Source organism: Balaenoptera borealis, assembly GCF_965194805.1.
Source record: "Balaenoptera borealis genome assembly, chromosome: 12".
Lineage (NCBI taxonomy): Eukaryota > Metazoa > Chordata > Mammalia > Artiodactyla > Balaenopteridae > Balaenoptera > Balaenoptera borealis.
The window spans coordinates 75,489,968-75,515,357 of NC_138869.1; the positions used below are offsets into that span (position 1 = coordinate 75,489,968).

The 25,390-nt window shown below is 39.7% G+C and overlaps 1 protein-coding gene across 17 annotated transcripts; it reads left to right on the plus strand.

Moving 5' to 3' along the window:
* The first annotated feature begins 724 nt into the window (after positions 1-724).
* Positions 725-25,323, plus strand: NFYA (nuclear transcription factor Y subunit alpha). 17 transcript variants are annotated; one of them, XM_082347880.1, is made up of 11 exons: positions 961-1,289; positions 3,570-3,798; positions 5,787-5,870; positions 6,901-7,050; positions 8,641-8,727; positions 11,445-11,591; positions 15,227-15,358; positions 15,561-15,666; positions 16,832-16,998; positions 19,002-19,175; positions 19,961-22,705. In XM_082347880.1, the coding sequence occupies exons 4-11, from the start codon at positions 6,976-6,978 to the stop codon at positions 20,198-20,200; spliced, it is 1,128 nt and encodes a 375-aa protein (XP_082204006.1). In that variant the 5' UTR covers positions 961-1,289; positions 3,570-3,798; positions 5,787-5,870; positions 6,901-6,975; the 3' UTR covers positions 20,201-22,705. The 17 variants fall into 17 exon arrangements, with proteins under 17 accessions (XP_082203996.1, XP_082203998.1, XP_082204000.1 ...); XM_082347870.1 differs by lacking the exons at positions 961-1,289; positions 3,570-3,798; positions 5,787-5,870 and adding exons at positions 725-919; positions 22,713-25,323 and having other exon boundaries at positions 6,903-7,050; positions 19,961-20,062; XM_082347872.1 differs by lacking the exons at positions 961-1,289; positions 3,570-3,798; positions 5,787-5,870 and adding exons at positions 725-919; positions 22,713-25,323 and having other exon boundaries at positions 6,903-7,050; positions 16,850-16,998; positions 19,961-20,062.
* The last annotated feature ends 67 nt before the right edge of the window (positions 25,324-25,390 follow it).

Sequence of the window (25,390 nt, forward strand, 5' to 3'; positions counted from 1 at the left end):
AGGAAGGCTCACCATCATCTTTTGGGGGGAGTTGGGGGAAGAAGTCTAGAGAGGCGTCCCATTCTCTGTTTCCTACCCTAGGGCGGATCAGCGAGGGCGTGGGGCCTGTCCCGAGGTCCCGTGGTAGGGAGCGAGGAGGCTCGTTCAAAGCCCCAACGTACCGGGGTTACCCTTCACCTGGAAAGGAGTCGGCCGTTAGGAGGTCCCGCCCCGCGGGGAAGGGCTCTGGTAGGTGGGGAGCAAGAGAAGAGCCCAGATGTGGAGCCAATCCCGCCAAAGCTCTTAATTGCACGCAAGATGGCCGCTCACCACCTGGGAGCGGGGCGGAAACGAGCCCCTCTAGCTAGCTAGCCGAACCTGCACTCTTTGGTGATGGCCGCTGAACTTCCGGTGGTAAATTCCATGGAGTACCCCGCCGCTGCCCGGGCATGCGTAACGAGGCAGCGAGTTGGGTAGAAAGGCGCTTGCGCATTAGCCCCAGGAGCGTATCTCCAGGGGCCGCAGAGACGGGGGAGGGCTGTTAGCAAAGGAGTTAGTTAGCGCCTGCGTGGTACTATGCTCAGGGCGGTGTTTGAAGGTTGAAGGGTTGAAGGGTCTGGGGTGTCTAGAAGGCGCCTGCGTATTCCTTCGGCCGGGGGTGTGATCCAATCAGGGAAGTGGGCGTGGCTTCAGGGGACGCCTGAGCAGTGCTCCTTCAACTGGGGGTGGGGCGAGCCCGAGCTCGGGTTAGGGGGCGTGGTCTTGGAGGCGCCTGCGCGGAGGCAGTTGGAGGGAGGCCCGATTCCCCTTTGTTCGGCTTCGCCATTTTGCTAGGCAGCGGCAGTGGCGGCGGCAGCGGCGGCTGGAGCCTCTGATTGGGTTTCGGGGTCCGGTACTGGAGCCAATCAGCGCGGGCAGCGAACCGGGGGAGCGAGGCACGGTGAGTGTGAGGAGCCAATATCCAGCGGCCCAGAGCCGGCCCCAGCGCCCCGATTGGCGGGTCTCGCTGACCACTCAGGAGAGGCCCAGGCGCCCGTCGAGCCCGGGGAGCCTAGCCGAGCGGGGCTCCCGACGGCCCAGGCCGGAGCCTGCGAGCGTCCCGGGGCACTCCCGGCCGAGGCCTGCAGGGGGCCGCCCCGCGCGGGGATGGCGCCCTCGGGAGCAGGCATCTCGGGGTCCAGAGCCTCGCAGGGTGCCAGAGCCAGTTGGGGATGCGATGCGCCCCGTTCCCCCGACCCTTAGGCACAGCTTCTCAGGCCCCAGGCCGGGGGTGTTGGGTTTGCCTGCCACGAAGGCCCCTACGCTCAGGTGTACACACACACGCGGGCCCGGGGCCTTGGCGGTTTCCTCCTGGTCCTTCCGGCCTCACACTTAAGCCCGCCCTTGCACTCAACACGCTCTGGCCCTCGGGACGGGAAGTCTCCCCCCGCGGGGCCCGCGCACCCCACCCCTCCGTGAGCGGGTCTGTCTGTCTGCAGCCCTTCTGGGTCGGGAGGCAGGCCCGGGGAAGACGCACGCCGCAACCATCGGGCCCCGCGTGCATCGCGGAGAGGGGGTGGGCCGAGAGGGGTGGGGGGTGGGCCCGCCCCCGCCCCCGCCCCCGCCCCCGCCCCGCCGTCCCCGCCGTCCCCGCTGTCCCCGCTGTCCCCCTGATCGGTGGAGGGGATCCATTAGTGCACCCACTCCCCGGCCCCGCTGCGCCCCTCCTCCCAGCACGCTCGGCCCGGGTCTCCGGCCCGGCGCCGTTACCACCCCCTTTTGGCTCGTCATTTCCTCTCTTCCCCGCCCCGATCGCCGGGCAGAACTGCACACCTCCGTCTTGGAGCGCAACCAGGCGGTCACCCGTCCTTGCCCGGGCTGTAAGGCCTGTCCATTCGGTGCCTGGAACCTCACTATAGAAGGTGGCGAGCCCTGTGCATTCCTTTTACCGGAGGCTGCACAATTTGCTTTCAGTAGTCTTACCTGTTGTTGCTCATCTTGTGAATTCTCGCTCCCTTGGGAATGCACAGTTATTTTCTTTTAACCTTTCTGTGTCACTTTGAACGTGTCAGGTTTCACTCATTAGCTCAGTCCACAACCATCTCTTGGTTTGTTTTTTTCCAGTATGTTGATGTTTTCTCAGCAGGTATTTATAGAAACTTAACAGTGTTGTGGGGTTTTGGTTAGGGTGAAAGGAAATCTCCGTTGACAACCAAGTATCGAACAGTTAGTATGTACCAGGCGTCCATCTGTGTGCTGGGGAGGGAGTGGTTAGAGGTCGATAAGAACCTTCCCAGCCTGGTGGAGATTGACAGGTGAACAAGTAATTAATATCTCACGGTTAGTGCTGTAACGGGGCCAAGTTCAGTTCTGTGGTGCACTGATGTGTGAGCTATCAACAGCCCCGGTGGAAGGCCAGCATTGCCACACTTTTGATTGGCCTTGAAGGATAATGGGATTTCTTCGGACAAGAAAGAATGGAAGAGCATTGCTCACAAAGAGAAAAGCATGTGCAGAGGCACCAAGCTTTGCTGTGTGTTCAAGGGGGAAGAAAGTATAGGGCAGTGGGCAGTTGCCATGAGAGTTTAGGCTGGAAAGCCCAGTTGGTAAAAACACTTGTATATCTTGCTAAGGAATTTTTCGGAAGCAGTTATTTTGTGGAGATTTGGATAAGAGAAATCTAGAAACACACTTTTTTCTAAGATTGGAAAAATAAGTTTCTGGCTTATGGGGTTCTGCTCCACAATAGCAGCTGACTTTGGGGGAAAAAGGAAGATTTTTCTCCTAGGACTTTAAAAGTTTTTACTCATGTGAAGCACCGAGTGCAGCAGTCCTTGCCACATAGAGTAGGCCTTTAGTATAATCACAGTTACTAAGGTCATACAACTGGTAGGTTGCAGAAAACTACTCCTGAGGAGTAGTGCTCTTTTCACTACTAAAAATTTGGGGACAGTTTTTGTTTTCACTTTTTGTAATGAGTTTTTCATTGTTTAAGTCATTTTAAAAATTTATTTAATTCTTAAAATAGCTAATAGATGGAGCACTGTGGTTTAGATATTTTTTAGAATGTTTACATTTGCTTTTGGACTGGATGAATACCTTGGTACTTAAAAATGGTTATATCTAGTCACTAAAAAACCAGCAAACATTTTTGCTAGACTTCTTTCTAAACGACAGTTATAGTTTGGTCACTTTTTTGCTAAACCCCTCTGGAGACTCCACCTATCTGCAGAAGAATTTAACCTGGAATGTTGAGATACAGTAATCTGGCCTTAGCTTTCTCTTGACATGTGGCCTTGTATATACTGTTCATATGTGGAAATTTTTCTGTCCTTGTTTTTATGCTCTGTCCTCATTTGGAGCACTCCATTCCCTCCCACTTCATCACATATATAAATCCTGCTCATGCTTAAGACCAGGTCAGATGCCACATTTTTCTAAAGCCTTCTTATCGATCCCCAATTGGAAGAACTCTGTGTCCTCCGAACTCCCATATTACTTTGTTTTTCTCTTAGGGGTTCAGTACAGATTTTTACTCCTTTACTAAATTTAAAGACTCTTTGAAGTTAAAATCTTAGTCACAGTTTTACTTTTATTTCTAAAACCTTCAGGATGGTGTGACAGGTGGTACATCATTAGTGGAGATTAAGAAGCAAATTAGGAACTGCAATCCACAACCTTTTGGATGTTGGGGAAGCTGGACAGCCCTTTGTTCTCTAGTCTTTTATCAAACACAGATCAGAACCTGTTTGTTGAGTTGTGAAGTCAATTTAGTGGGCCAATGCTGGTAATTTTTTACAATAGAATAGAAAATATCACAGTTCATCTTATGTTATAAAGGTAAGTATTCATGAAACTTTTGTTTTAGTTACTTTTTTAATATGTTGCATGTGCATTTGTGATGTGAAATGTTTTTCTTACTGTGAGTTGTCAAAAAAGTTTGAAAGCTGCTGTTCTAGTTTTTACCTGGTAGTGATTGTCAAATATGATAATTCTACGGGGTTTTTCACTTATAGTTGAGTTTCTGGAAGTTTTAGCTTTAAAATAAAAATGTGTGTGGGTCCACAATGAATGGATTCCTAAGTTGTTAGCTGCATTTCAGGTTCTGCACCTTGAAGTGAAGAGGAAGGGAAATTTTCTTGCTAACCGGAATAAACATACTCACTTTCTCTCTTTGAGGAAAAGACATTCAAACTTTGAGTTAGGAGTGAGAGCTAGACAGACTAAATCTGGCTGACTTAATTCTGTCAGAATGTGGCCGAAAGGCACTTGAGGAAAGACGACGATGTTTGCAGTTCTCCTAACTGAAGCTCACAGTAATGGGAACATGTGGCTTCATAGAAGCCAGTTGCGTCCAGCCTTCACCATTAGCAGTCTCAATATCATGCTCCACGCTGAATCGCTCCCTCGTTAATATGACACAGAATTGCTGTTAGACTTGAAGCTGCTTCCTTTTGACCCTTCAAAGTATAGTGGATTTAAGTGTTTTTAAATTGAGGCATTTGTATTACCAGGATAAGCTAGTTAAGAAGAAAATCTGCATGACGTTTTATTAGTCATTTCCCTGCACTTCCAGTGCGATGTAAACTTCTGGAAATTAGCAGTCAAGGAAAAAATCTTATACAGGAAGGGGATTTGGGTGGGGTGGGTTGTTGAAATACAGAGGACATTCCTTCCTGATCCTTATTTTTTTAATCCACTCTTTTGAGATATAGTTTGGACATAAAGGATAATCATTTTAAGTGTACATTTTGATGAATTTTGACAAATTTACACACCTATGCAACCACCAGCACAATGAAAATATAAAACATTTTATCACCCTGGAAAAGTTCCAAATGCTCTATTCCAATCAACTTCCCACTTTCCCCTCTTCCCCCTTTTCTATTTCCAGGAAACCACTGATCTGCTTTCTCTCTCTAGATTACTATTACCTTCTCAGGGTTTCATATAAACGAAATCACACCACTGTTTTGTATCATGACCCTTAATTTTTAATTTTATTAGTTTAGAAACATAAATGTATTGTGTATATTGCAGTTAGAGACAAGATAGAGTTTAGGGAAGACCATTCACTTCCCTGGAAGAGCCACTTAGTCTGGCTGAAAATCTGATTTTCTGTACTGTTCCCAGAATCTCTCAGGAGCCAACTGAGTCACCCAATTCAGAAGAGACATAAAAATCAGAAAGCCAGTTTTTCAGTATGCAATGAGAAATAACTATCAAGTTTACTTGTGTTGCTGATCATATCTGCTCCCTGTTGGCTAGTGTATATGTAAATCCAAATTATAGCTAGGTGTGTGCTTGGTGAGCATTCCATTAGAGCAAGGGTAGTGAGTTGAAGAACCACAACACCATATATCATCATGCTGTGATGACATAGTCATCCTGTCACTTGTTTAGAACTTTAACACTCTTATACTACATACCAATTAGGTTATGAGTAATAGGCTCAATCGATATTTATTAGATTTTCCTCCCAACATTTTAGTATAAAAATTTTCAAACATACAGTAAAGTTGAAAGTGTTTTACAATAAACACCTGTATACCCTTCATCTAGAGTCTACTGTTAATGTACTAGCCTTTTCAGAGATATATATATATATATATATCTCCATCTATTCATCCATCAGTATACTTCTTCCTAATATTTGGGCACGTACTTGAATATAGTTTGATTTCTTCACATCATATTGAGACACCTTACAATCGTGGTGGGTGATTCATATCATCTACCATGTGTGGATTTGTGGAGAGTGGTGCACTGCTTTGCTGCTGTGATGTGCAGATCATGTAACTCATATAACTTTGTCATTCAAATTTTAGAATTCATGAAGGCCTGGAGAAAAGTTTGGGGAAAGATTTATCTACATTTTGCTTATATACAGCTGTACCTCCCCCATGTTTCCAAGATGAATTACCCTTTGATAATTTATATAATTTTAAATTTTTGAATCAGGTCTTTATTCAAGGTTCTCAAATATCACTTCAGTTTATCTAATTGTGTGCTTATTTCAAAACGGAGCTTTCAGCTGTTAAAGTGTATGAGAATAGTAAATTTGGGCATTGACTGCATATTTGATATTAAGAACTTACAAATTTTTTAATGTTTTGAAGTAATTGTAGAGGCACAATGTCATTGTGATAAAATGATAAAGAAAAGAATCTACTCTTTGGAGATAGATGATGAAGTATTTTTGGAGTTTTGGAATAATAAAGTGTCTGGGATTTGCTTCAGAATAATGCAGGGGTGGGTGGAAAGTGGATGAGATCTATGTGGAGTAAGATTGACCATGGGTTGAAAATTGTTGAAGTTGGGTAATGGCCATAGGGGTTCATTATAATGTTCTCACTATGTTGGTACATTTTTGAAAATTATCATAGTAAAAGTTAAAATTATACAGTAAAGGGTGGGATATTATTAGGCATTCAGATTCATGACTGAGGAAAACTTAAATTCTTTTCAGAGAAAATCATAGCCTGCTGTTTCTGTAATTCCTTTTTATTCCTTGCTCTGGATTAAAACGCAAACTCCTAAACCTTTGCTGGGTCTTTCTTACTTAACACTACTTAATGGAGATTTTGATAAGCAACATGTTTGACTTCAGGTCTGGGTAATTACTTACTAAATAATAAACCCTGAAATTTTAAATTGCTTACCATGTGTAGTGCAAATGTGTTACAAATTAAAGAAACTGTTCTCTAAAGTACATGTGCAGACCTGAAAATCAGTGTTAAATAGGCCTTGTAACAAAGTGATGTTGTAGCTTAATGAGAATTTCTTAAGGTGCAAGTGTTGCTATAGTAGTATTGAAAGGAAAGGTTGCTGATGAGAAATGACAAAGAGCATTTTTTATATATGTTAAATAGCGTTATCAAGGTTAAGCATCTGGTGAGGCCTTTATTAACAATCTCACTTTACTTTTCCTACCTTTCTAATAGGAGTGCATCTTGAAGTCTTCTAGGATCTCCAGAGTGAAACTCACTGTGGTCAAGACTCTAACTTGGAGGGACCATGGAACAGTATACAGCAAACAGCAATAGTTCAACAGAGCAGATTGTTGTACAGGCTGGACAGATTCAGCAGCAGGTATGGAAGTAAAACTGCTTTAAACATCACAGCAAAAGAGCTGATAATAGCACTGCTCAGTAGCAGAATTGAGAGCTCTCAGATCTTATAAGTAATGGGTCTGGTGACTTGTGCTGAAGTGCTTTTCAAAGATTGGATTTGTTGCAGTTTCTCTCATTTTCTCTGTTCAGAAGTCTATATCCAGTCCATAACCACTTAGAATTTGATTTCTTGGCAGCCTGGTTTAATAGTAAATTGCCCCCTTTTATCTTATTAGAAATCAAACACCTAGTCTGTTTTCAGATGGAATTATGGAGGGGTTTTTTTTGTTCTTCTTCCTGGATTCAATTTGGTTGTTTCTCTTATTGATTAAGCTACCTTGTGGTCTAGTTAGGCTTTGGCCACAATAAACAAACCAAGATAGCTTCTAAGAAATCCACTGTCCTTTGATTTGATCCATCACAGTGCTTATTTTGAAAAGCTCTAGTTTAACATGAGGATAATATTTAGATAGCCACACTTATGGATAAGCACATATTAGAAGGGAATTCCCTGCTGCTGGTTTATCCTAATTAAGATAGGTTGCCTTCTTGAATTTATACACAGATTACATTTTCTGATGATTTATACCTGGCTTTATTTTAGGAAAACTTCACTTGTTTTACTTGTTATTTCACTTGTTTTTTCTCCCAGGAAGAAAAGAAATTTATTATGCATTGATTTAACCTTAGGCCAAGATTGGGAATGTTTTGTTTCCAAAATGGAACTTAGATAATATAGAAAAGTAGTTAATAGGGAGGGCAGAGGATGTTTTGATGGTGAGTGTTTCCATCTAATGATCAAAGAAAGGAGCTACTCTTGATTAAAAGAGATTAATTATCGAAATTCCTTTGCTGGCTTTTCCTTCCATGTAACTGCAGCTTCCTTCAACTGCCTTGGTAGAAAAGGGGATTCCACAGAGGACCCTCCATTCATACCAATGCCCTGGTGGGTAAATTCTTGTTCTGTCAGAACTTACTATTAGGAGTAATAAAAATTAGGTTGAATCTGTGAAAACATTGCTTCTAAGGTAGTCCAACTGAGTAGGAATAATCCTAGTTTGGGGACATAAGAGCAGTGACCTCATGAAGATGATTTTGGCTCATGATGATTACCTTCATTCTTCCTTTCTGGGGATTGCATTCAAGTTCCAGAAATTCTTCATTGTAGCTTCAAAGCTGCTAAAACCTGATGAACTTTTTTGTTCTTGTGAATTCATTTGAGGAAATAAGAGCTTTAAAATAACTTCACGAAGAAGGATCAAATACCTATTTTTGGAGGGAAGGACTGTGTTAAAAATTTTTTTGTCAATGATGTCAGCTATATTGATTTTTTTTGAGTCATGGAAGTGTGTTTTGAGTTCCACTCTGGGGACAAAGGGCTAAGATCTGTAATCTGTTACCTTCAACAAAACAGCTTCAGTATAGGGAGCCTGCAGTTTGAAAGTCCTGTGTAGGGTGGGGCTATTGAAAGAAGACCCTCCCTCTCCCACAAGAGGTAAGGTGACCTCACGTCTTGAACTATACATTTCCTTCCTGACACATTTCAAGCTCTTCCTGTTCCTGTTCTCAGCAGCAGGGTGGTGTTACTGCTGTCCAGTTGCAGACTGAGGCCCAGGTGGCATCCGCCTCAGGCCAGCAAGTCCAGACCCTCCAGGTAGTGGTGCCCTCTCTGATTCTCTGTAAGCACTGCATGAACTTCTCCTCTCCTCATGTTTGGTGCTGTTTGTGGTAGGATCTCATGGAGAAATGGCAAAGTCAGTTGCATGTCTTTGATGCTGCTAACTTGTCTTTGAGGCTTAGAAGACGCCAGTTTCCTAATGCTTCATGCTAAATCATGTAGTGACCCCAGTATCAATTTTCTGAAAAGTGCCGTTTGGCTAATGTTTCTTTGGGAATGTCTGGGAAAGAATCAGTATAAGGGACAGGAAGAAATTCTTACAAGTGGCATTAGAACCTATTTAGAGATCAAACTGTAATAAGATGGCATGGTAACTTTTCTTGAGTTTGTATTATGATAGTGGAGAAGAAAATATATACATTTTACTAGGGTAGATTGTGCTATATTTTTATTAAAAGGACAACTTGGCTCTCCTGTCCTGCAATAATGATTGCACTTGACAAGATTGATCTAATCACCGAATCTTGTTAATCTCTTAACTGCTATCTTTTCATTACCTTTCTTGGGGAAAATAATGACTTGTCTTATTATTACATCTGCAGAGATTGCCCCATAGCTCTTAGACAGAGGTGGGATATGCTTTCTGTAAGTCTTAAGTATTATAGCCTCCATAAGAATTCCTACTTAAACAATGCAGTTTCCTAACATTATGTATGACCAAGTTAAATATGTAAATTGGGGTTATATTTTGGCCAGTTCCTATATAAAGATAAGTGAAGAAGCATAAGTCTTTTCTGAGTTTATAGGTTACTTTAACTAAAATGACCATATTTTTGAGAAATTGACAAGATTCGAGTACCCTGCCTTTTTCCCTCCATTGAATGGAAATGATTCAGAGTAGGACCTAGAATGTAGAACTGGCATCTCACTTTATTATTAGTGCTGCTTAGCAAGTATCCTGCAGTGAACTACCCTTTATTGTAATCATTTCACTTTACCCTTTCAACCCCACTCCCAAACCTGCCACTCATAGTGTTTGATGATGATGTACAGCCAATTCTGCACATAAATTAAGCTGAAATAAGCTGAGTTTATAGGTACTCCCAAACTATATTCAAATCTCAGTTCAGCAGTTTGTTATTCATGTTTTTCATGCTTGCTTCATCTTATTGAAATATAAAACAGTATTGTCATTAACCACTTGTGGAATGGGAATGTAACATGCTCTTAACTGTATGGCTTCTTGTCTGATGCATGTATTCTTGTATTCATTCATATGTTGTAAAAACAGTGGGTTCCTTGGAGTCTCAAATAGTTCATCATGTGCATATATAGGGGAAAGTGTGTCAATGAAGGGAAAAGTTAAGATGATGGATAGCCAGAAAATTACTAATAGTTGTGCCTTAAAACTTGTGTTTCCTACTTAGGCAGATTTTATTTAAAGAAATGGAGGTACTTTATGAAAATAATGGAAACCTTTCCTCTAGGGCTCTCATTATTTTGGAGAATTTTAAATACTTCTTTCAGTTAGTCATGCAATAAATATTCTGGAAAGTCTTTCCTCATAGAGCATATGCAAGTCTTTAAAAAGTAAAGTGGAATTTCTCAATGAACAGTTTAACAAAATACAAGATTTGAATGTTCCTGAAGATTATGATATGCTTGGTGGGGGGGAGGCTTAATATCTAATTACTAATCTAGGATAGATCGGTCTTTTAACTAATTCCTGTTATTTGAACATACTTTCACTAGCATTAAGAATGATTATTTCAGATATACGAATTTTCTTTTGATCTGTTACAAATAATTCCTCAAAACAAAGATAGAAAGTTTGGACTTGTAGCTATTCTGTTGAACTAAAGTGGCTTATTTTTTGGCTTTCAGAATGCAGTTAGCTAGATATTTTCATATTGAGACTCAAGATGTTACAGAGCACTTACAATGCCCTGGCTTCTAGAGTAATCCATTTACTCACTGGAGCTTGAAAGTTGGGAGTTTTTTGGTACACTTGAGTGCTTTGTATAATGTTCATATTTGTTAAAGCTAAAATAACTATGCAGGTATTGCAGGGTCCAGTGTGAGAAGTTCCACCACAGAGATTGCAAACTCACCAGCAATATATTTCTAGGCATTTTTGCTAGTGGGCTCCTTAAACAACCACAGGACTAGAATTCTCAGTGAGGTGAAGAGGGTAAAAGGTATATGTTTCATTTGTGCTTGAGAAACTGTAGGGAGGAAGGGCATTCTATATAAGCTTCCAGAGCTGCTCACTGCCTAACCTGGAGTGGTTGCTAGGTACAGTTTGATTTACTCCTTACAAGTTACTTAGAATTTGCAGTCAACCACCATCCCCACCATCAGCCCTCCCTCTCATTGCCTCCTCTCCAGCCTTCACTAGAGACTATTCCTGGATATTGGTCTAAAAACGAAAATAGCCTTGATGATTTGATTAAATACTTCTCATGGGTTTAGCCTGTATTTGATGATAAATGCCTTGTATCTATTGAGACTTCCCAAAGACTCTGCTTATTCTCCATTATATCTGACCTTAAAGTATTCAGCTTGGCATTTAGTCAAAGATACTGTATTTTCGAAGAAGACTACTTGAGGATGAGGACTTGAGACTTATTTTCTTAGTGTCTCTCCTACCTTCTCCCTCTCTAGCAAGGCAGCAGAGTAGAAGCAGTGATTGTCTTTTGGTAAAAACCATATTGTGTCTTATGTTATTTCATTGTTCTTATTTTACTTTATTCTAGGTCCAGGGGCAGCCATTAATGGTACAGGTCAGTGGAGGCCAGTTAATCACATCAACTGGCCAACCCATCATGGTCCAGGCTGTTCCTGGTGGACAAGGTCAAACCATCATGCAAGTACCTGTATCTGGGACACAGGGTTTGCAGCAGGTGAGTGATATTTTTTAAAATGTTTAGACAGAATAACAGGATACAGGTTTTAAGAAATAGGTTGTTGCGAACTGAAAATTGATATCGCACTTAATTGTTTCTTACCTTCTGTTCGCATTTAGTCGATTTCCCACCTTTGTAGTGTCAGTGATATAAAGCAGAGCTATACAGAAATTGGACATCTCTGTAAGGACTAAGATATTAGACGTGATCTCAAATCAATGTAAAGAATATAAAAAGAATCTAGTTTAATAAAAGTAATTCATTGGTATGATCTCAGTTGGCACTTCTGGGCACTGGGGGAGGGAATTTTATAGTCTTCATTTCCTTCCATGTAATTTATAACTTGAGTTATCTAGCAAGTGATGGAAATATTTCAGTTCAAACCTATCGCACACACCTCAAGCTGTACTTAGAGCAAAATTTATAAACTTAAATATTTTAAAAGAACTGCAAATAAACAATGGTATTTCTCTTAGAAAGTTAGGAAAAGAACAAAATGAGCAAAAGATAGGTTAAAATTAATGAAGTAGAAAACCAACAAATGTAGAAAAGTAAAGAAAAGCTGATTCCTTAAACAGACATATAAAGTAGTTAGGTAAATCCACTGGAAAGACTGATTCAGAAACAGAAAACAAAAGTAAACAGGACACACAACTCTGTGGCATCAAATTTTTAGAGGGATTTTTATCTTGTTGGCAAAAATTTTAAACAGTAATTATATCCAGTGCTAGAATGGGTGTGAAGAAAATGAAACATTCATTATTTTTGGTAATTTTCAAATTCTAAAGTCATTTTGGAAAGGTATCTCACTCTTAAATACATAAGCCTTTTGATCTACCTGTTCGGCTTCTGAGAATCTATTCTATAGGAACAAAAGCATCAATATTTAGGGAGAAATGTAAAGACATTTATTGCAGCATTCTACTAGCAAAAAAAAAAAAAAAAAAAAATTGTAGCCTGAGTGTCTGTTAATAAGGATAAAGAAATGGTTGAATACATCATACTATATTCATATGGAGTGTACTATGTCTTTGTTGAAAAGGATGAACTGTTGACTTTGGGTGAGGGGTTAATATTGAAGTATTTTTAGTGAGAAATAATTTGCAGAGAAGTATATACTTAAGTCATCTCACCTTTGTAATTAATAGCTAAATCCCAATGAGTATATATGTTTATGAACTTTTTACTAAAATTTTCTAAAGCTGTTTATATCTTTAATTTGTTTTAACAGTTACAATTATTTCATTAATGTCTTCATTTTTCTGGAGGAATGTAATATAAGTTGAAAAAAATTTGGCTATGCTTGATAAATCAAACTTTTAAGTTTTGCATATTCCCTTGTAGTCTTGTGCACACCTTTCAGACATAGTTATACACATGCACATAGTTTTCATTGTTGTGTGTTTGGTGTTTTTGTTTGTTTTACTTTGCTTTTTCCCCCCCCCCACATGATTTTCTTATCATTTTTAATTCCTTCATAATGGTCAATTTGATGAATCAGAATTTCTAATTTACAAAGTGTAGTTAGGGATTTTTGTTTGTTTTATTTGTCTTTTTTTGCTTTTATAGGTAAGATTACTATAAATGTATTTGAATTTTATAGCTTTATTTTTTCAGTTGAATTTAATCTTATGGTAATTTCTTTGGAGTGGAAGAATTGGTTGGGCGAAGGGTAAGATCATTTTTAAAGCTATTGGCATATTTTTGCCAAGATAGAGTTTTAGTTAGGATTAAAAATAGTTTCCATGTTTCTCCATGCATAAATGTATGAGCCTTTAAATATATTTTAGTGTGTGTACTTGCCTCAGTTTCACACTGCTATTTCATTTCTGTCCTTGCTGTCATTGCCTCGTCTCCAGCCCCCTCTTGCCACTCCCTCTTCTCTGTTGAATAGAAATAGTGTGATTCAGTGCTAGGAACATTGTACCACTAGTGCAATGACCTGACTTCATTCACAGGTCTGCCATTAAACAAACTTTCTGATCTTGGCCAAGTCATTTGAGTGTCAGTTTTCTCATTTGAAAATGCAGTTTATATCAGGTGATTGCTAGGGTTCATTTCAGCTCTGAATTCTGTGATTTTTGTGGGATTTTTTTTTTTTGGCCTTTAAGAGACATTGAAATGTTTATTTTATCCCCCTCCCTCCAAGCAGGACTGTAACTAATCAAACCATCTTGGAAAAATTATTTTCTGTTAATGTTACATAATATGTCTCTAGGTGAGATCCCATAGCCTCCCTTAGATTGCTTAAAATTTCAATCCATTTTTATTAGAGGTTGCTTTAGTGTTTTTTGAATAACCGTGTCTTTTAGAAGTGTACTTAACCTTTTTTTGGATTGCATCTTCTGTTTTAGAATTCCATTGAAACCTATGCTCTCAGATTAATATCCCTGGCTTGATATAGACAATGGAACTAAAGTAGAGAGCCAAGAAATAGATGCAAGAATATTGGAAGTTGGTATATAACAAAAATAGTATAAAGTGTCAGTGAAGAAATGGTTTAAGAATGATATCAAAAAAGAAAATTGATCTCTACCTCATGCTATATCAAAAATACTTGCTAGATAGATTACAGATCTAAATGGAAAAAAGCGTACTTGGAAACTTTTATATTCTTTTTACAGGACTATTTTCTTTATGCTGTGGCATACAGAAGGATTTCTTAAAGCCAAAAAAAAATTGATTTGACTACGTTAAAATAAAAACTTGTATACATCAAAATATATCATAAAACAAAGGTAGAAGACAAAATTTGGAGAAGGTATTTTTAACACATAACTGGGTTCGTATCCAGAATACACTAAAAAAAATTCTTTTTATGTATTGATATGAAAATAACAATCCAGTAGAAAAATGGGCAAAGAATATGAATAGATAGAAGAGGAAACCCTATTGACCAATAACACGTATTCCTTGCTATCCAAAACAGGTAGAAAAAGATCCAGATAACCAGATAAATTTCTTTACTTGTTTATTTACCAACACTTTCTAATTTAATTTGTTAAATCTCAGTGTTGACTGCAGGGGTGTCTAATATGATAGTCTCAACCTTTCTGTACAAAATCTTTTAAGGATTTTGTATATACATATTTATAGAATCTCAGTTGGAAAAATTAGGAATTACTTAAGTTTTTTTCAATATGTTATTATAAAAAACTTCAAACAGACAAAAACAAAGAGAATGGTATGGTGAATCCTCATCACTCATTTTAACACACAAACTAGTATTATGTTTAAGTAAATCCATTTTCATCTATATTCCCCTACTCAAGGATTATTTTGAATATATGTAGTATCATTTCATCTATTAAAAATAGGGTATATTAGGTATATTTAGGGTATATTTTTAAATGAACATGCTTTTAGAAATATATACCCATGCCAGCCTATCATCGTTTTAAAAACTGACATTGATTCCATAATATCATCCAGTATCCAGACAGTGGTCAAAATTCCCCCATTGTTTCATAAATGGAAAACAAGTTATCTCTAATTCATAATAGAGCAAAACAGGACTTTTTTTCCTCTTTAGAGCATTTCCTGCCTTCTAGAGGAATTTGGGTAACTAACACTCCAGAACCATAGGAGGCCAGTGTCAGCAGGATACTAATCTTTTATGTTCTGTTCCCCAGATACAGTTGGTCCCACCTGGACAGATCCAGATCCAGGGTGGGCAGGCTGTGCAGGTGCAGGGCCAGCAGGGCCAGACCCAGCAGATCATCATCCAGCAGCCCCAGACAGCCGTCACTGCTGGCCAGACGCAGGTAATTCCACTGTCCACTGTGTCAACACAGGAGCACAGCTGCTTTGGGAGGGTTAGACAACTGAGTCAAATATTTCACATGTAGTAGAAATGGGGAAGAAAACCATCCAAAAAATTTCTTTTTCTTAAAAAGGAGTACATAGTCCTTTTCTTTGTTGTGTCTTTGGAATCTGTTAAATTGTGTCATTATTTATTTCCTACAGACGCAACAGCAGATTGCTGTCCAGGGGCAGCAAGTGGCACAAACTGCCGAAGGGCAGACCATCGTCTATCAGCCAGTTAATGCAGATGGTACCATTCTCCAGCAAGGTACGTGTGCCCATCATTTCTGTGGCACTTTTGGGGGCATCCTTTTTATCTTGAACAAATGACTGCTTTAGAAATTTTGTGGTGACCTCTATACGACATATTTTTGAAAAACAACAAAATTTCCTCTAAGTCTCCCTTGATTGTTAGTTCCTTGTCACCAATATGCGACCAATGTTGATTCCATTTGTAGAACTACAGTGGTTGTTAAAGACAACCACTAGGACCCTAAGGATTATATAAGCTTTTTATTCTTTCTGGGAAGAAATGTTTTCTAAATAGAAGATTAGAAATATGGAGTTTTTTTACTGGTAGAGACAAACATCATAAGTCAAGTTGGCATTTATTGCTATTGCTGCTTTTTTTTTTTTCTGGGCCACTTCATTATTAATTTATTCCAAAAAGACTTATATGCCCACTCTGTATATGTAGCACATTACTAAAAGTAGTTTTCTTCTCTAGACCTTCTAGTCTAGTAAGTGAGACATGCATGTGACCAAATAAACACAGTGCATAGCCCTTATTAGAGGTATGTATTCTATGACTAAAGGTTTGACATGTGATTAAAATTTGGCAGTATACAAGATCCAGTGAGTGCAGTAAGTGTGCTCTCCCATGACTCGGGAGAGGGCCTGAACTGGCAGGAGCTCAGAGAATGCTGAACAGATCCTCAAGTGCTGCTGGTGATAGCTTGGGGGCTTGGAGTACCTGGTTTAGTTTTAAGTTTTAGTCCTGCAACTGTTTGACTCATTGTCAATTTAGGGTAAACAAATTAAAAGTTTATAAAAATCTTCATCCTGAAGCAGGTTATTCATATATATAAGAACAGTTGATATAGCTGGAGTCATACCCATAGAAAGGGAAGCCTCCAAACTTTTTGGTCACCCATTGAAAACTATTATTGGAATAGCCAGGGAATTATCCATTTCAAGGGTAGTTTTATTCAGAACTGGAACCCAGATAGTTAATAGAATTTCTAAGATTGTGATTACTTGGATTATATACAGCAAATCAGGGAGAGAATGGAGGAGTGCTTTTTCTCCCCTTGTGCTTCTGAGTATGTTTTTCCAGGGTGAATAAGTGTGTGCCAGATAGAAGAGGGACTAACTGTGTTCCCTCCTTTCTGTGTACCTGTTTTTTGTTTGTTTTATGTTTTATTTTCTTAAAGTTACAGTCCCTGTTTCAGGCATGATCACCATCCCTGCAGCCAGTTTGGCAGGAGCACAGATTGTTCAGACCGGAGCCAATACCAACACAACCAGCAGTGGGCAAGGGACTGTCACTGTGACACTACCAGTGGCAGGCAATGTGGTCAATTCAGGAGGAATGGTCATGGTAAGAAAATTGATTTTTCATTTCACTGTTCTCATCTGTAATTTGTTTTTCCATGTATCTTTGTCTTTGAAAATTTCTTCAACTTGCAATTTGATATCTCTCACAAAGCTTGTTTATAATGCTGACCTCTTGGGATTGCGATTAATCCCTTAGGACACTTACAGAGATCTACTTTTACAATAAACATTACAACAAACCATAATCCATTCTGAGCACCTACTATGTGCCAGAGACTATTCTAGGTGCTAGAGATACAGCAGAAGATAAACAGATGTATTTGCTTTTCTGTAATCTTATTCATAATTCAAATAATGAAGGGAGATACAAACTACTGATCTTCGGGAAGTGGAAAGTATATTGCCCAGAGTGGGTAAAACAAGAAGTAAGTTCAAAATTAGAAAGATTGTAATCAATAGAGAAACCAAAAACTGTGATGTAAATATATCGGGAAGATAAGGAAGGAGAGTTGGGTGGTGTGAGTGAAAGCTAAATCCTCATATATGTCAAAATAGGATGTCAGTATACAGTACCAAAAATGGATAAATTAAGAATGAGTAGTAGAAACCTGCACAGAAGTAGAGGAACTACCAGAAAAAACAATACAACCATTCAAAGTTGTTATAGTTGGGAAGGTAGTGGGGCACGGGAGCCTGTTACTTGTTTCCTCATACATTTAGTACAGTGTTTTGTTTTTGTTTGTTTAGGAAAATATGGGTTGAATTATATAGTAAGTTAACAATTTAATTAAATTATTTATATAACTAAAAGCATTTAGTAGCACTTGGTCAATCTGAACCTATGTTCCTTTGTGTTTTCCTTGTGCCCTTTTATTGCCTTACGATTACCGTTCATGACCATTAGATGGCAGCAGACATTCCTAGAAAATGGAGCAGTTGTGTGGACAAAAATTTGGACATGGTTGTGTCATTTATCAGTATGGCTCCTTGGCCCCTATTACAGAATCATCTGGAATGTTTGTTTAAAATGCAGACCTTCATCATCAAAAAATCTGCAAACAATAAATGCTGGAGGGGGTGTGGAGAAAAGGGAACCCTCTTGCACTGTTGGTGGGAATGTAAATTGATACAGCCACTATGGAGAAGAGTATGGAGGTTCCTTAAAAAACTAAAAATAGAACTACCATACGACCCAGCAGTCCCACTACTGGGCCTATACCCTGAGAAAACCATAATTCAAAATAGAGTTATGTACCACGATGTTGATTGCAGCTCTATTTACAATAGCCGGGACATGGACACAACCTAAGTTTCCATCAACAGATGAATGGATAAAGAAGATGTGGCACATATATACAATGGAATATTACTCAGCCATAAAAGGAAACGAAATTGAGTTATTTGTAGTGAGGTGGATAGACCTAGAGTCTGTCATACAGAGTGAAGTAAGTCAGAAAGAGAAAAACAAATATCATATGTTAACACATATATATGGAATCTAAAAAAAAAAAAAGTCATGAAGAACCTAGGGGCAGGACGGGAATAAAGACGCAGACCTACTAGAGAATGGACTTGTGTACGTGGGGAGGGGGAAGGGTAAGCTGGGACGAAGTGAGAGAGTGGCATGGACATATATACACTACCAAATATAAAACCGATAGCCAGTGGGAAGCAGCCGCATAGCTCAGGAAGATCAGCTCGGTGCTTTGTGACCACCTAGAGGGGTGGGATAAGGAGGGTGGGAGGGAGGGAGATGCAAGAGGGAAGAGATATGGGGATATATGTATACGTATAGCTGATTCACTTTGTTATAAAGCAGAAACTAACACACCATTGTAAAGCAATTTTACTCCAATAAAGATATTTAAAAAAATAAAATGCAGGCCTTTGGTGTAAATGTTCTCCAAGAATCTGCGTTTAACTAAGTGTCCTATAAAAGCTGCTCTTTGTAGCATTCAGAAGAAAACTAACAGGGACCAATAAACTGATTCCCATGTCCGTACTTCATGTCGCTAGTTAATAAGCTCTGATTTTCTTTTCACACAGATGGTACCTGGTGCTGGCTCTGTGCCTGCTATCCAGAGAATCCCTCTCCCTGGGGCAGAGATGCTTGAAGAAGAGCCTCTCTATGTGAATGCCAAACAGTACCACCGTATACTTAAGAGGAGGCAAGCCCGGGCTAAATTAGAGGCAGAAGGGAAAATTCCAAAGGAAAGAAGGGTATGTATAACATTGGGAAGGATACAGGATGAGAACGGCAGGGTTCTACTTTTGAAATTACCTTTTATGTAGTTTGTTTCCTTGAGTACCTTCCAAACATTGAACTTAGATAGCTGTTACCTTTTGTAAAAGCATTTGTTATTGCTATATGGAGCTTCAACTACAATATTTAAAAGATAACTATGACATAAATAGGATGTGTTTTTTTTATCTTACGTAAAAGAAGTCCAGAGATAAATTGTCTTGGGCTCTGGTAGCACATTTCCAGTCCTCTAGACCCATTCTCCTCCTTTCTTACTGTCCTGATATTCTTAGTATGCTGTCCATAGTCCAAGATGACTGTCTGGGCTCTAGCCTAGGAGCAAAGGGAATAAGAAAGGCATTCTTTCAAGGAAACATTCAAGAAGTTCCATACATCTCATTAGCCAAAATTTAATTACATGGCCACACTTAACTGCAAATAAGTGTAGGAAATGCAGTCTTTTTACTGAGCAACCAACTAAAATTTGGTTTGTTATTAAAGTGAAAGAGAGGATATATATTGGGAGGTAGGTAGTCATCTCTTTTATATCTTTGGGGAATCTTTAGTTAGTTATTACTTATTTGGCATTTACATTCTTATGATAGTTAGATATGGTTAGCTGCTGTTTGTGTTTTCTCCAAAGATTTCTCCATAATACAAGGTCATAATTGCCCCTGGTGGCTTTGATCACAGCTGTCCTAAACTTTTAATCATTAGACAGCTATGCTAGTTTCAGCTAGTAGTTTTATTTTTCTTATTTTAGAAATACCTGCATGAGTCTCGGCACCGTCATGCCATGGCACGGAAGCGTGGTGAAGGTGGACGATTTTTCTCTCCAAAGGAAAAAGATAGTCCCCATATGCAGGTAAGAAGATTTATACCTTTTATTCTTCTCTTTACTGCCTTGTATTTTCTTGGGTGGAAGCCTTCGCATTGTCCTCTTGATATTTTCAAACTAGGGACTAATCAGTCTCTAAACTGGATGCAACATTGTGTGTCTTAGAGCCCTTTTCACCTTAAAAGAACTAAGGTCTTTAATCAGTGGCCTTTTTTCCTTCCAGTCTTTGCCAGCTATTACTATTAATTCCTTCTTGAAATTCTCACTTTTCTTGATTTTCAAAGAACAAGTTTGTTTCTTAGTGTAGTAATAGCAGCAGCAGCAAACACTTAACTGCTGTGTGCCAGCCATTATGTTAAGCACTTTTCTTTTGTAAGCATTTCTTCATTGAATCTTTACAACAAGCTCAAGCCCCATGAAGTAAGAATTATAGTTTCCATTTTACATTTGAATCTGAGGTTTAGAGGGGTTAAGTCGTTTGCCTAAGGTAAAATATTTAGTAAAATGGTGCAACTGAAATTCATACCTAGGCAGTGTAATTCCAGGACTTAATCTGTAACCATACTGGTTCTTACATCTAATTTCACCGATTGTATCTTGTTGGCATTTCTAGTCAGTATGTCCAAAATAGAACTGTTGGTTTTTATTTTATTTTTTTATGCCTAAACCAGACACTCTTCTCAACAAGTAACATGTCCATTCGCCCAGTTATTAAAGCTAGAATTGTCCAATTCTTGAAGTCCTCTTGGTTTTAACTTTAAAATATACTCTCAATCAGCTTACTTTTTTCCCTCGTAACTGCTGTCAGCCTGGTCTAACCTGCTCTTCTTTGCTTCAGTTATTACAGCAGCTGCCTAGTCTCCCTTCTTCTCCTCTTGTGCCTCTCTAGTTCACTCTCCACATCTCAGTGTGATCTTTCTAAACGTGTATCATATCACATCATCATCCTGCTTAAATCCCTTCTACTCCCACCCTTTTCCATTTGCACTTAGACTAAAATGCAGAGTTCTTACCATGGCCAGCAAGGCCCTGCATGATCTAGCTACTGCCCACTTCTGGCTTTATTTCCTCCTGCTGCTTGGTCTTTATGCTCTTGCTATACTGTTCAGGAACCTTTGTCTTCAAAATAGCTGGTCTGTAAAGCTTCTCATGCCATCCTTTTGCTTGGCTATCTCCTTCTTTTAGGTCTTGGTTTAAATCTGAGAGGCCATATCCAGAGGTCTCTTCTACCCCATTATTTTCTCACATCTTCCTTTTCTTTTGAGTACAATATTGATAATCATATTGTTTTATTTGTGTGATCGTGCAGTAGTTGTCTCCTTCACTAGACTGTAAGCTGTGTAGAAAGTCGAGGATTGTTGTTCTCTATTGTACTTAGCATGATGCCCATTTAAGAAGAAGCACTCAGTAAATGTTTGTTGAATTAATGGGTTCCTCCCATTTGTTGATGCTTTATTCTGTATACCCATCACATCCCACCTGCACTACTGTCAAATCTGTCTTTATAAGATGGTGCTTTCGAAAAAAAAAAAAAAGATGGTGCTTTCTTAATCATGTCAGTCCCGTGCTCAAGGATGCATGCTAGTTGCTCATTGCTTTCTGCAGCAGATCTCAAACTATTTCTGTAAGTTACTTAGCCTCACTTTCTTCACCAGTAAAGTGGGATGCTGTTGATACTTTATAGGAATGTTGGGATTTCATGCAGTAAGTCACATTAGGCACCTGTTTAGCACAGTGCTTAGTGCATGGTGAGAGCTCAGTAGAGGCTGGTTATTGTTCATGCTCACTGATCAAGACCCAGCCTCTGGTCCTACCACCTCCAGAAATGTTTCAGCTTTTTCTTGGATCACACCAGTTGAGGCTTCAGAGTGTTGGTGTGGAGGAACTGAAGGTGGTTATTGTGGAGTGTTGCAAAAAGCTTCCAAGGACTGATCCCCTCCCCCTTTTTTTTGCCACACTGCACGGCTTGCAGGATCTTAGTTCCCCGACCAGGAATTGAACCCTGGCCATGGCAGTGAAAGCGCCAGATCCTAGCCACTGGACCACCAGGGAACTCCCAAGCACTGATCCTTGTCTTAACACTGCAGGTTTTTTGTAAAAGGCAGGCAGTAGGCAGAGTTTAATGGAAAGAAGATTAAATCGGAGCCAAGAGATTTGGGAGTTAGTTCTTGCTGGGCTCCTCACTAACTTTTTGACTCTAGTCCAGGCAAATCACTTTACCCATCCAGGCTTCAGGTTTACCTACAAAATGAGTGCATTAAAGTAAATAAATTCCAGCGTCCTTTCCAGCCCTGCTAAGTGCTCAGTATTTAAATATGATGATCAGAAAATATACAACATGACTTGGTTTCTCTGGGTCTTTTTCTTAGCTGCCTAAGGACCCTTAATCCTTAAGCATAGAGCACAGCATAGGTGCTTAGAAAAGAGAGATACTCTCAACTCTGGAGTGTTTAGTAATGGAATGCCAGGCCAGACTTGGAATCTTTTTAAGAGTAGGGTGTATTGTCTCTTCTTTCCTAATGGAGCTGCGTTTCAATCCGTGTGTGCAGACTTAGATACATCACAAGCCTTTGGTTTACTTAGCAAAGTTTGTGTATTTCCCTTGGTGATAAGTAGTGAGAGCCATGAGTTCCCAGTTCTTTTGCAAAGGACTTTAATTGTTATGCTTTCTTTGTAGGATCCAAATCAAGCAGATGAAGAGGCTATGACACAGATCATCCGAGTGTCCTAACCCCAGGCCATGTGATGGAACTGATCAAGGTCATGTTCCTGGCACTGTTTCCCACTGTTCCAAGGAAACTGATCAACTCTTCCAATGGGACACTGACGATTACATTCTGCCCTTTTCTACAGGACAGAAACCACTTAGTTTTTAATAAGTGGCTCAGTATTATAATTGCAAGGATGTCTGGCAAATTGAAGTTGCAAGCCTTTGTCTCACCCTTTCAGTCAGGACTTATTTCAGACTGTTGGTGACATTGACATTTCATGGATTGGGATGATGCAGGGGACCCATGCCAGCCCAGCAGTACCACACCTAGCACTTAATGTTGACTGGTAATGCCAGCCGGCCATCTCAGCAGAGGAGAACGACCTTCTCAACCTAAACTGCAGTCAGGGAAGCTGCAGCCCACTCCTTCCCATGGATTCCAAACAGCACCCATCCCTCTGATGGGGGATCTCAGGCTGACTAATGGACACTTTGTATTCAGAGATGGTTTCCAGGCAAGGAAGCTTCATCTCATGATATGGAAACAATAAATTCTCTGAGATACATTCATCTAATCTGTGGTAATAATAAGAATCCCTTCTACCCAGATGATAGGTTGGTATTTTTGGACTCCAGCCAAGAAAAAGCTAACTCTGGGGATAGACTGATAAAAGACTCAAGCACTAAAAATATAGCTGAATCTCTTAGCTTTGACAAGTTGTGGTCTGCTTGTCTGTTGACAGGTCATATGGACTGTAGTTCTTGCTGTGGTTACTTTTAAGACAATTTAGAGTGTACTGGACCTTGACACTGCCTTTCCTAAGTAGAGAACAAAACCATAGAACTTCTGTGCTGAAGTGCTGAGGACATTTGTAGTAGCTCCTTAACAGAGCAGAACTAGAGATTTTCAATCACATGCTTTGTGACAGCATTTGGGGAATAGAAAGGTTCATGTTTGTTTCAGTCTAGAAGGACAAAGGGTAGTATATATACTCTCGTGTTGTCATATAGCACGATTCACCAGTGGATGGATGCCTGGGATGGATCATTAAGATGAAGAGAATAATTTACATTTATACTATAACCTTTTAAGCACGGAAAGGGAAAAGTCTGAGATTTGGTCCTTGACAATTTCTGGAAAGCACTGTTCAATCAGGCTATCCTGGACATAGTCCAGGTTGCCTGCTAGAGCTTGAGGTGTATGTTGGCTTCACTCCTGCGCTTTGTGCTGGCCCTGGGGAGCGAACATTCTCATTCTTCCCATGGCAGCTGATTCTTTGGTGCCAGTTTCCGTTTGTTTCCCCTTTTCTCCATAGGCATTGTGTGGAAAGGTTTTCACATTGCATCCATGTTCTGGGGATAAACTGCGGACTGGAAATAGAGATTCCTGCAGGGTCAGGAACAGGGCCACAACTCCCAGAGTGGGTTGTGCCTCAGTAATCAGTTTCTTTTCTAGACCTGGAACCCTGGGAGAACTAAGATGATATTTCAGAAGAGTTGCTGTTTTCTTGGAAACAAAGAAGGAAAATATAATCCTTTTGAAGAACATTTGGGTTTGATTTAAATACCAAGAGTAGAGATTGGCTCTTTCTTTGATTTCACTCTAGCTGTATTAAGAGGGAAAAGAAATTAAACCCTCTAAAGAAAACATCACAAAGGGAAATCACTGTAATGGTAAAAACAGAGGTACAGAGCTATGCAAAGAAAGCAGGAAGTGAAGTATCTCCCTAGTCCCTTGAATCTAGCCATCTCTCCTGGCTTGCAGATGTTAGGCGGGGTTGACCTGTGGGCTCACTAGAAACTTTTGGCTCTTTATGTGAGTTTTAGGTGTTAACTTTATTCAGTAAGCCCCAAGTTCTTCAGATGATAGATTACTAAAAACAATGAAGAGTTTATATCCTTTGGTTTGTTTAGGAACCTTCAAGATGCAGAGTTCAGAAAGAAATTCCTCAGACCTAATTTCTAGTACTTAAGCCAACAACAGTTCTAAAATGCTATTTATTTGTGTCTGTAAGTTTGTACATAGTAATACCAACCTCATATTGTTGCGGATTTTTTTTTTTCATGAGTTTGAGTTTGGTTTTATTTGAAATGAATACAGTTGTCATTTTGTCACTGCCATTTCAGGTAGCTCATGGCCCTTTTATTGTGGTCATTTTAGCACATAATAACCCACAAAGTGGGGGTGAGGTTTGGATTTTTTTGTTACTAGAAGTTCTTTTATTCATTTGTCCTTGTGACTGTAGTGATGGCTTCATAGATGCAAAAAGAGTGAATGGATGAGTGAATAATTGGTTTAATGCATAGTTATTTCACTTCTTGAGTGCTTTTTTTTTTTGCAGGATAATTGTAAATATATATTTTAATTGCACTGGTACATTGAACATGTCAGTGTCTATACCACTGGACCAACAGCATTTTTCTGGCTAATGGGTGCCTGATAATGTCTTGATTTTCCTTTGGGACTCAACTCTACGGAAGGTTTTTTCCCCTCAGCTGTAGGGGGAGCACAGGTGATTGATCATTGATGTCATTTCAATTGTTATTTTTTAAAATAAATTTATAAAATGCTTTAAAAGTGTCTTGAATTTTGAGGAGTCTATATCCCCTGGGTTCTGGGTTGTGTTTATAATGCTGATATTGTG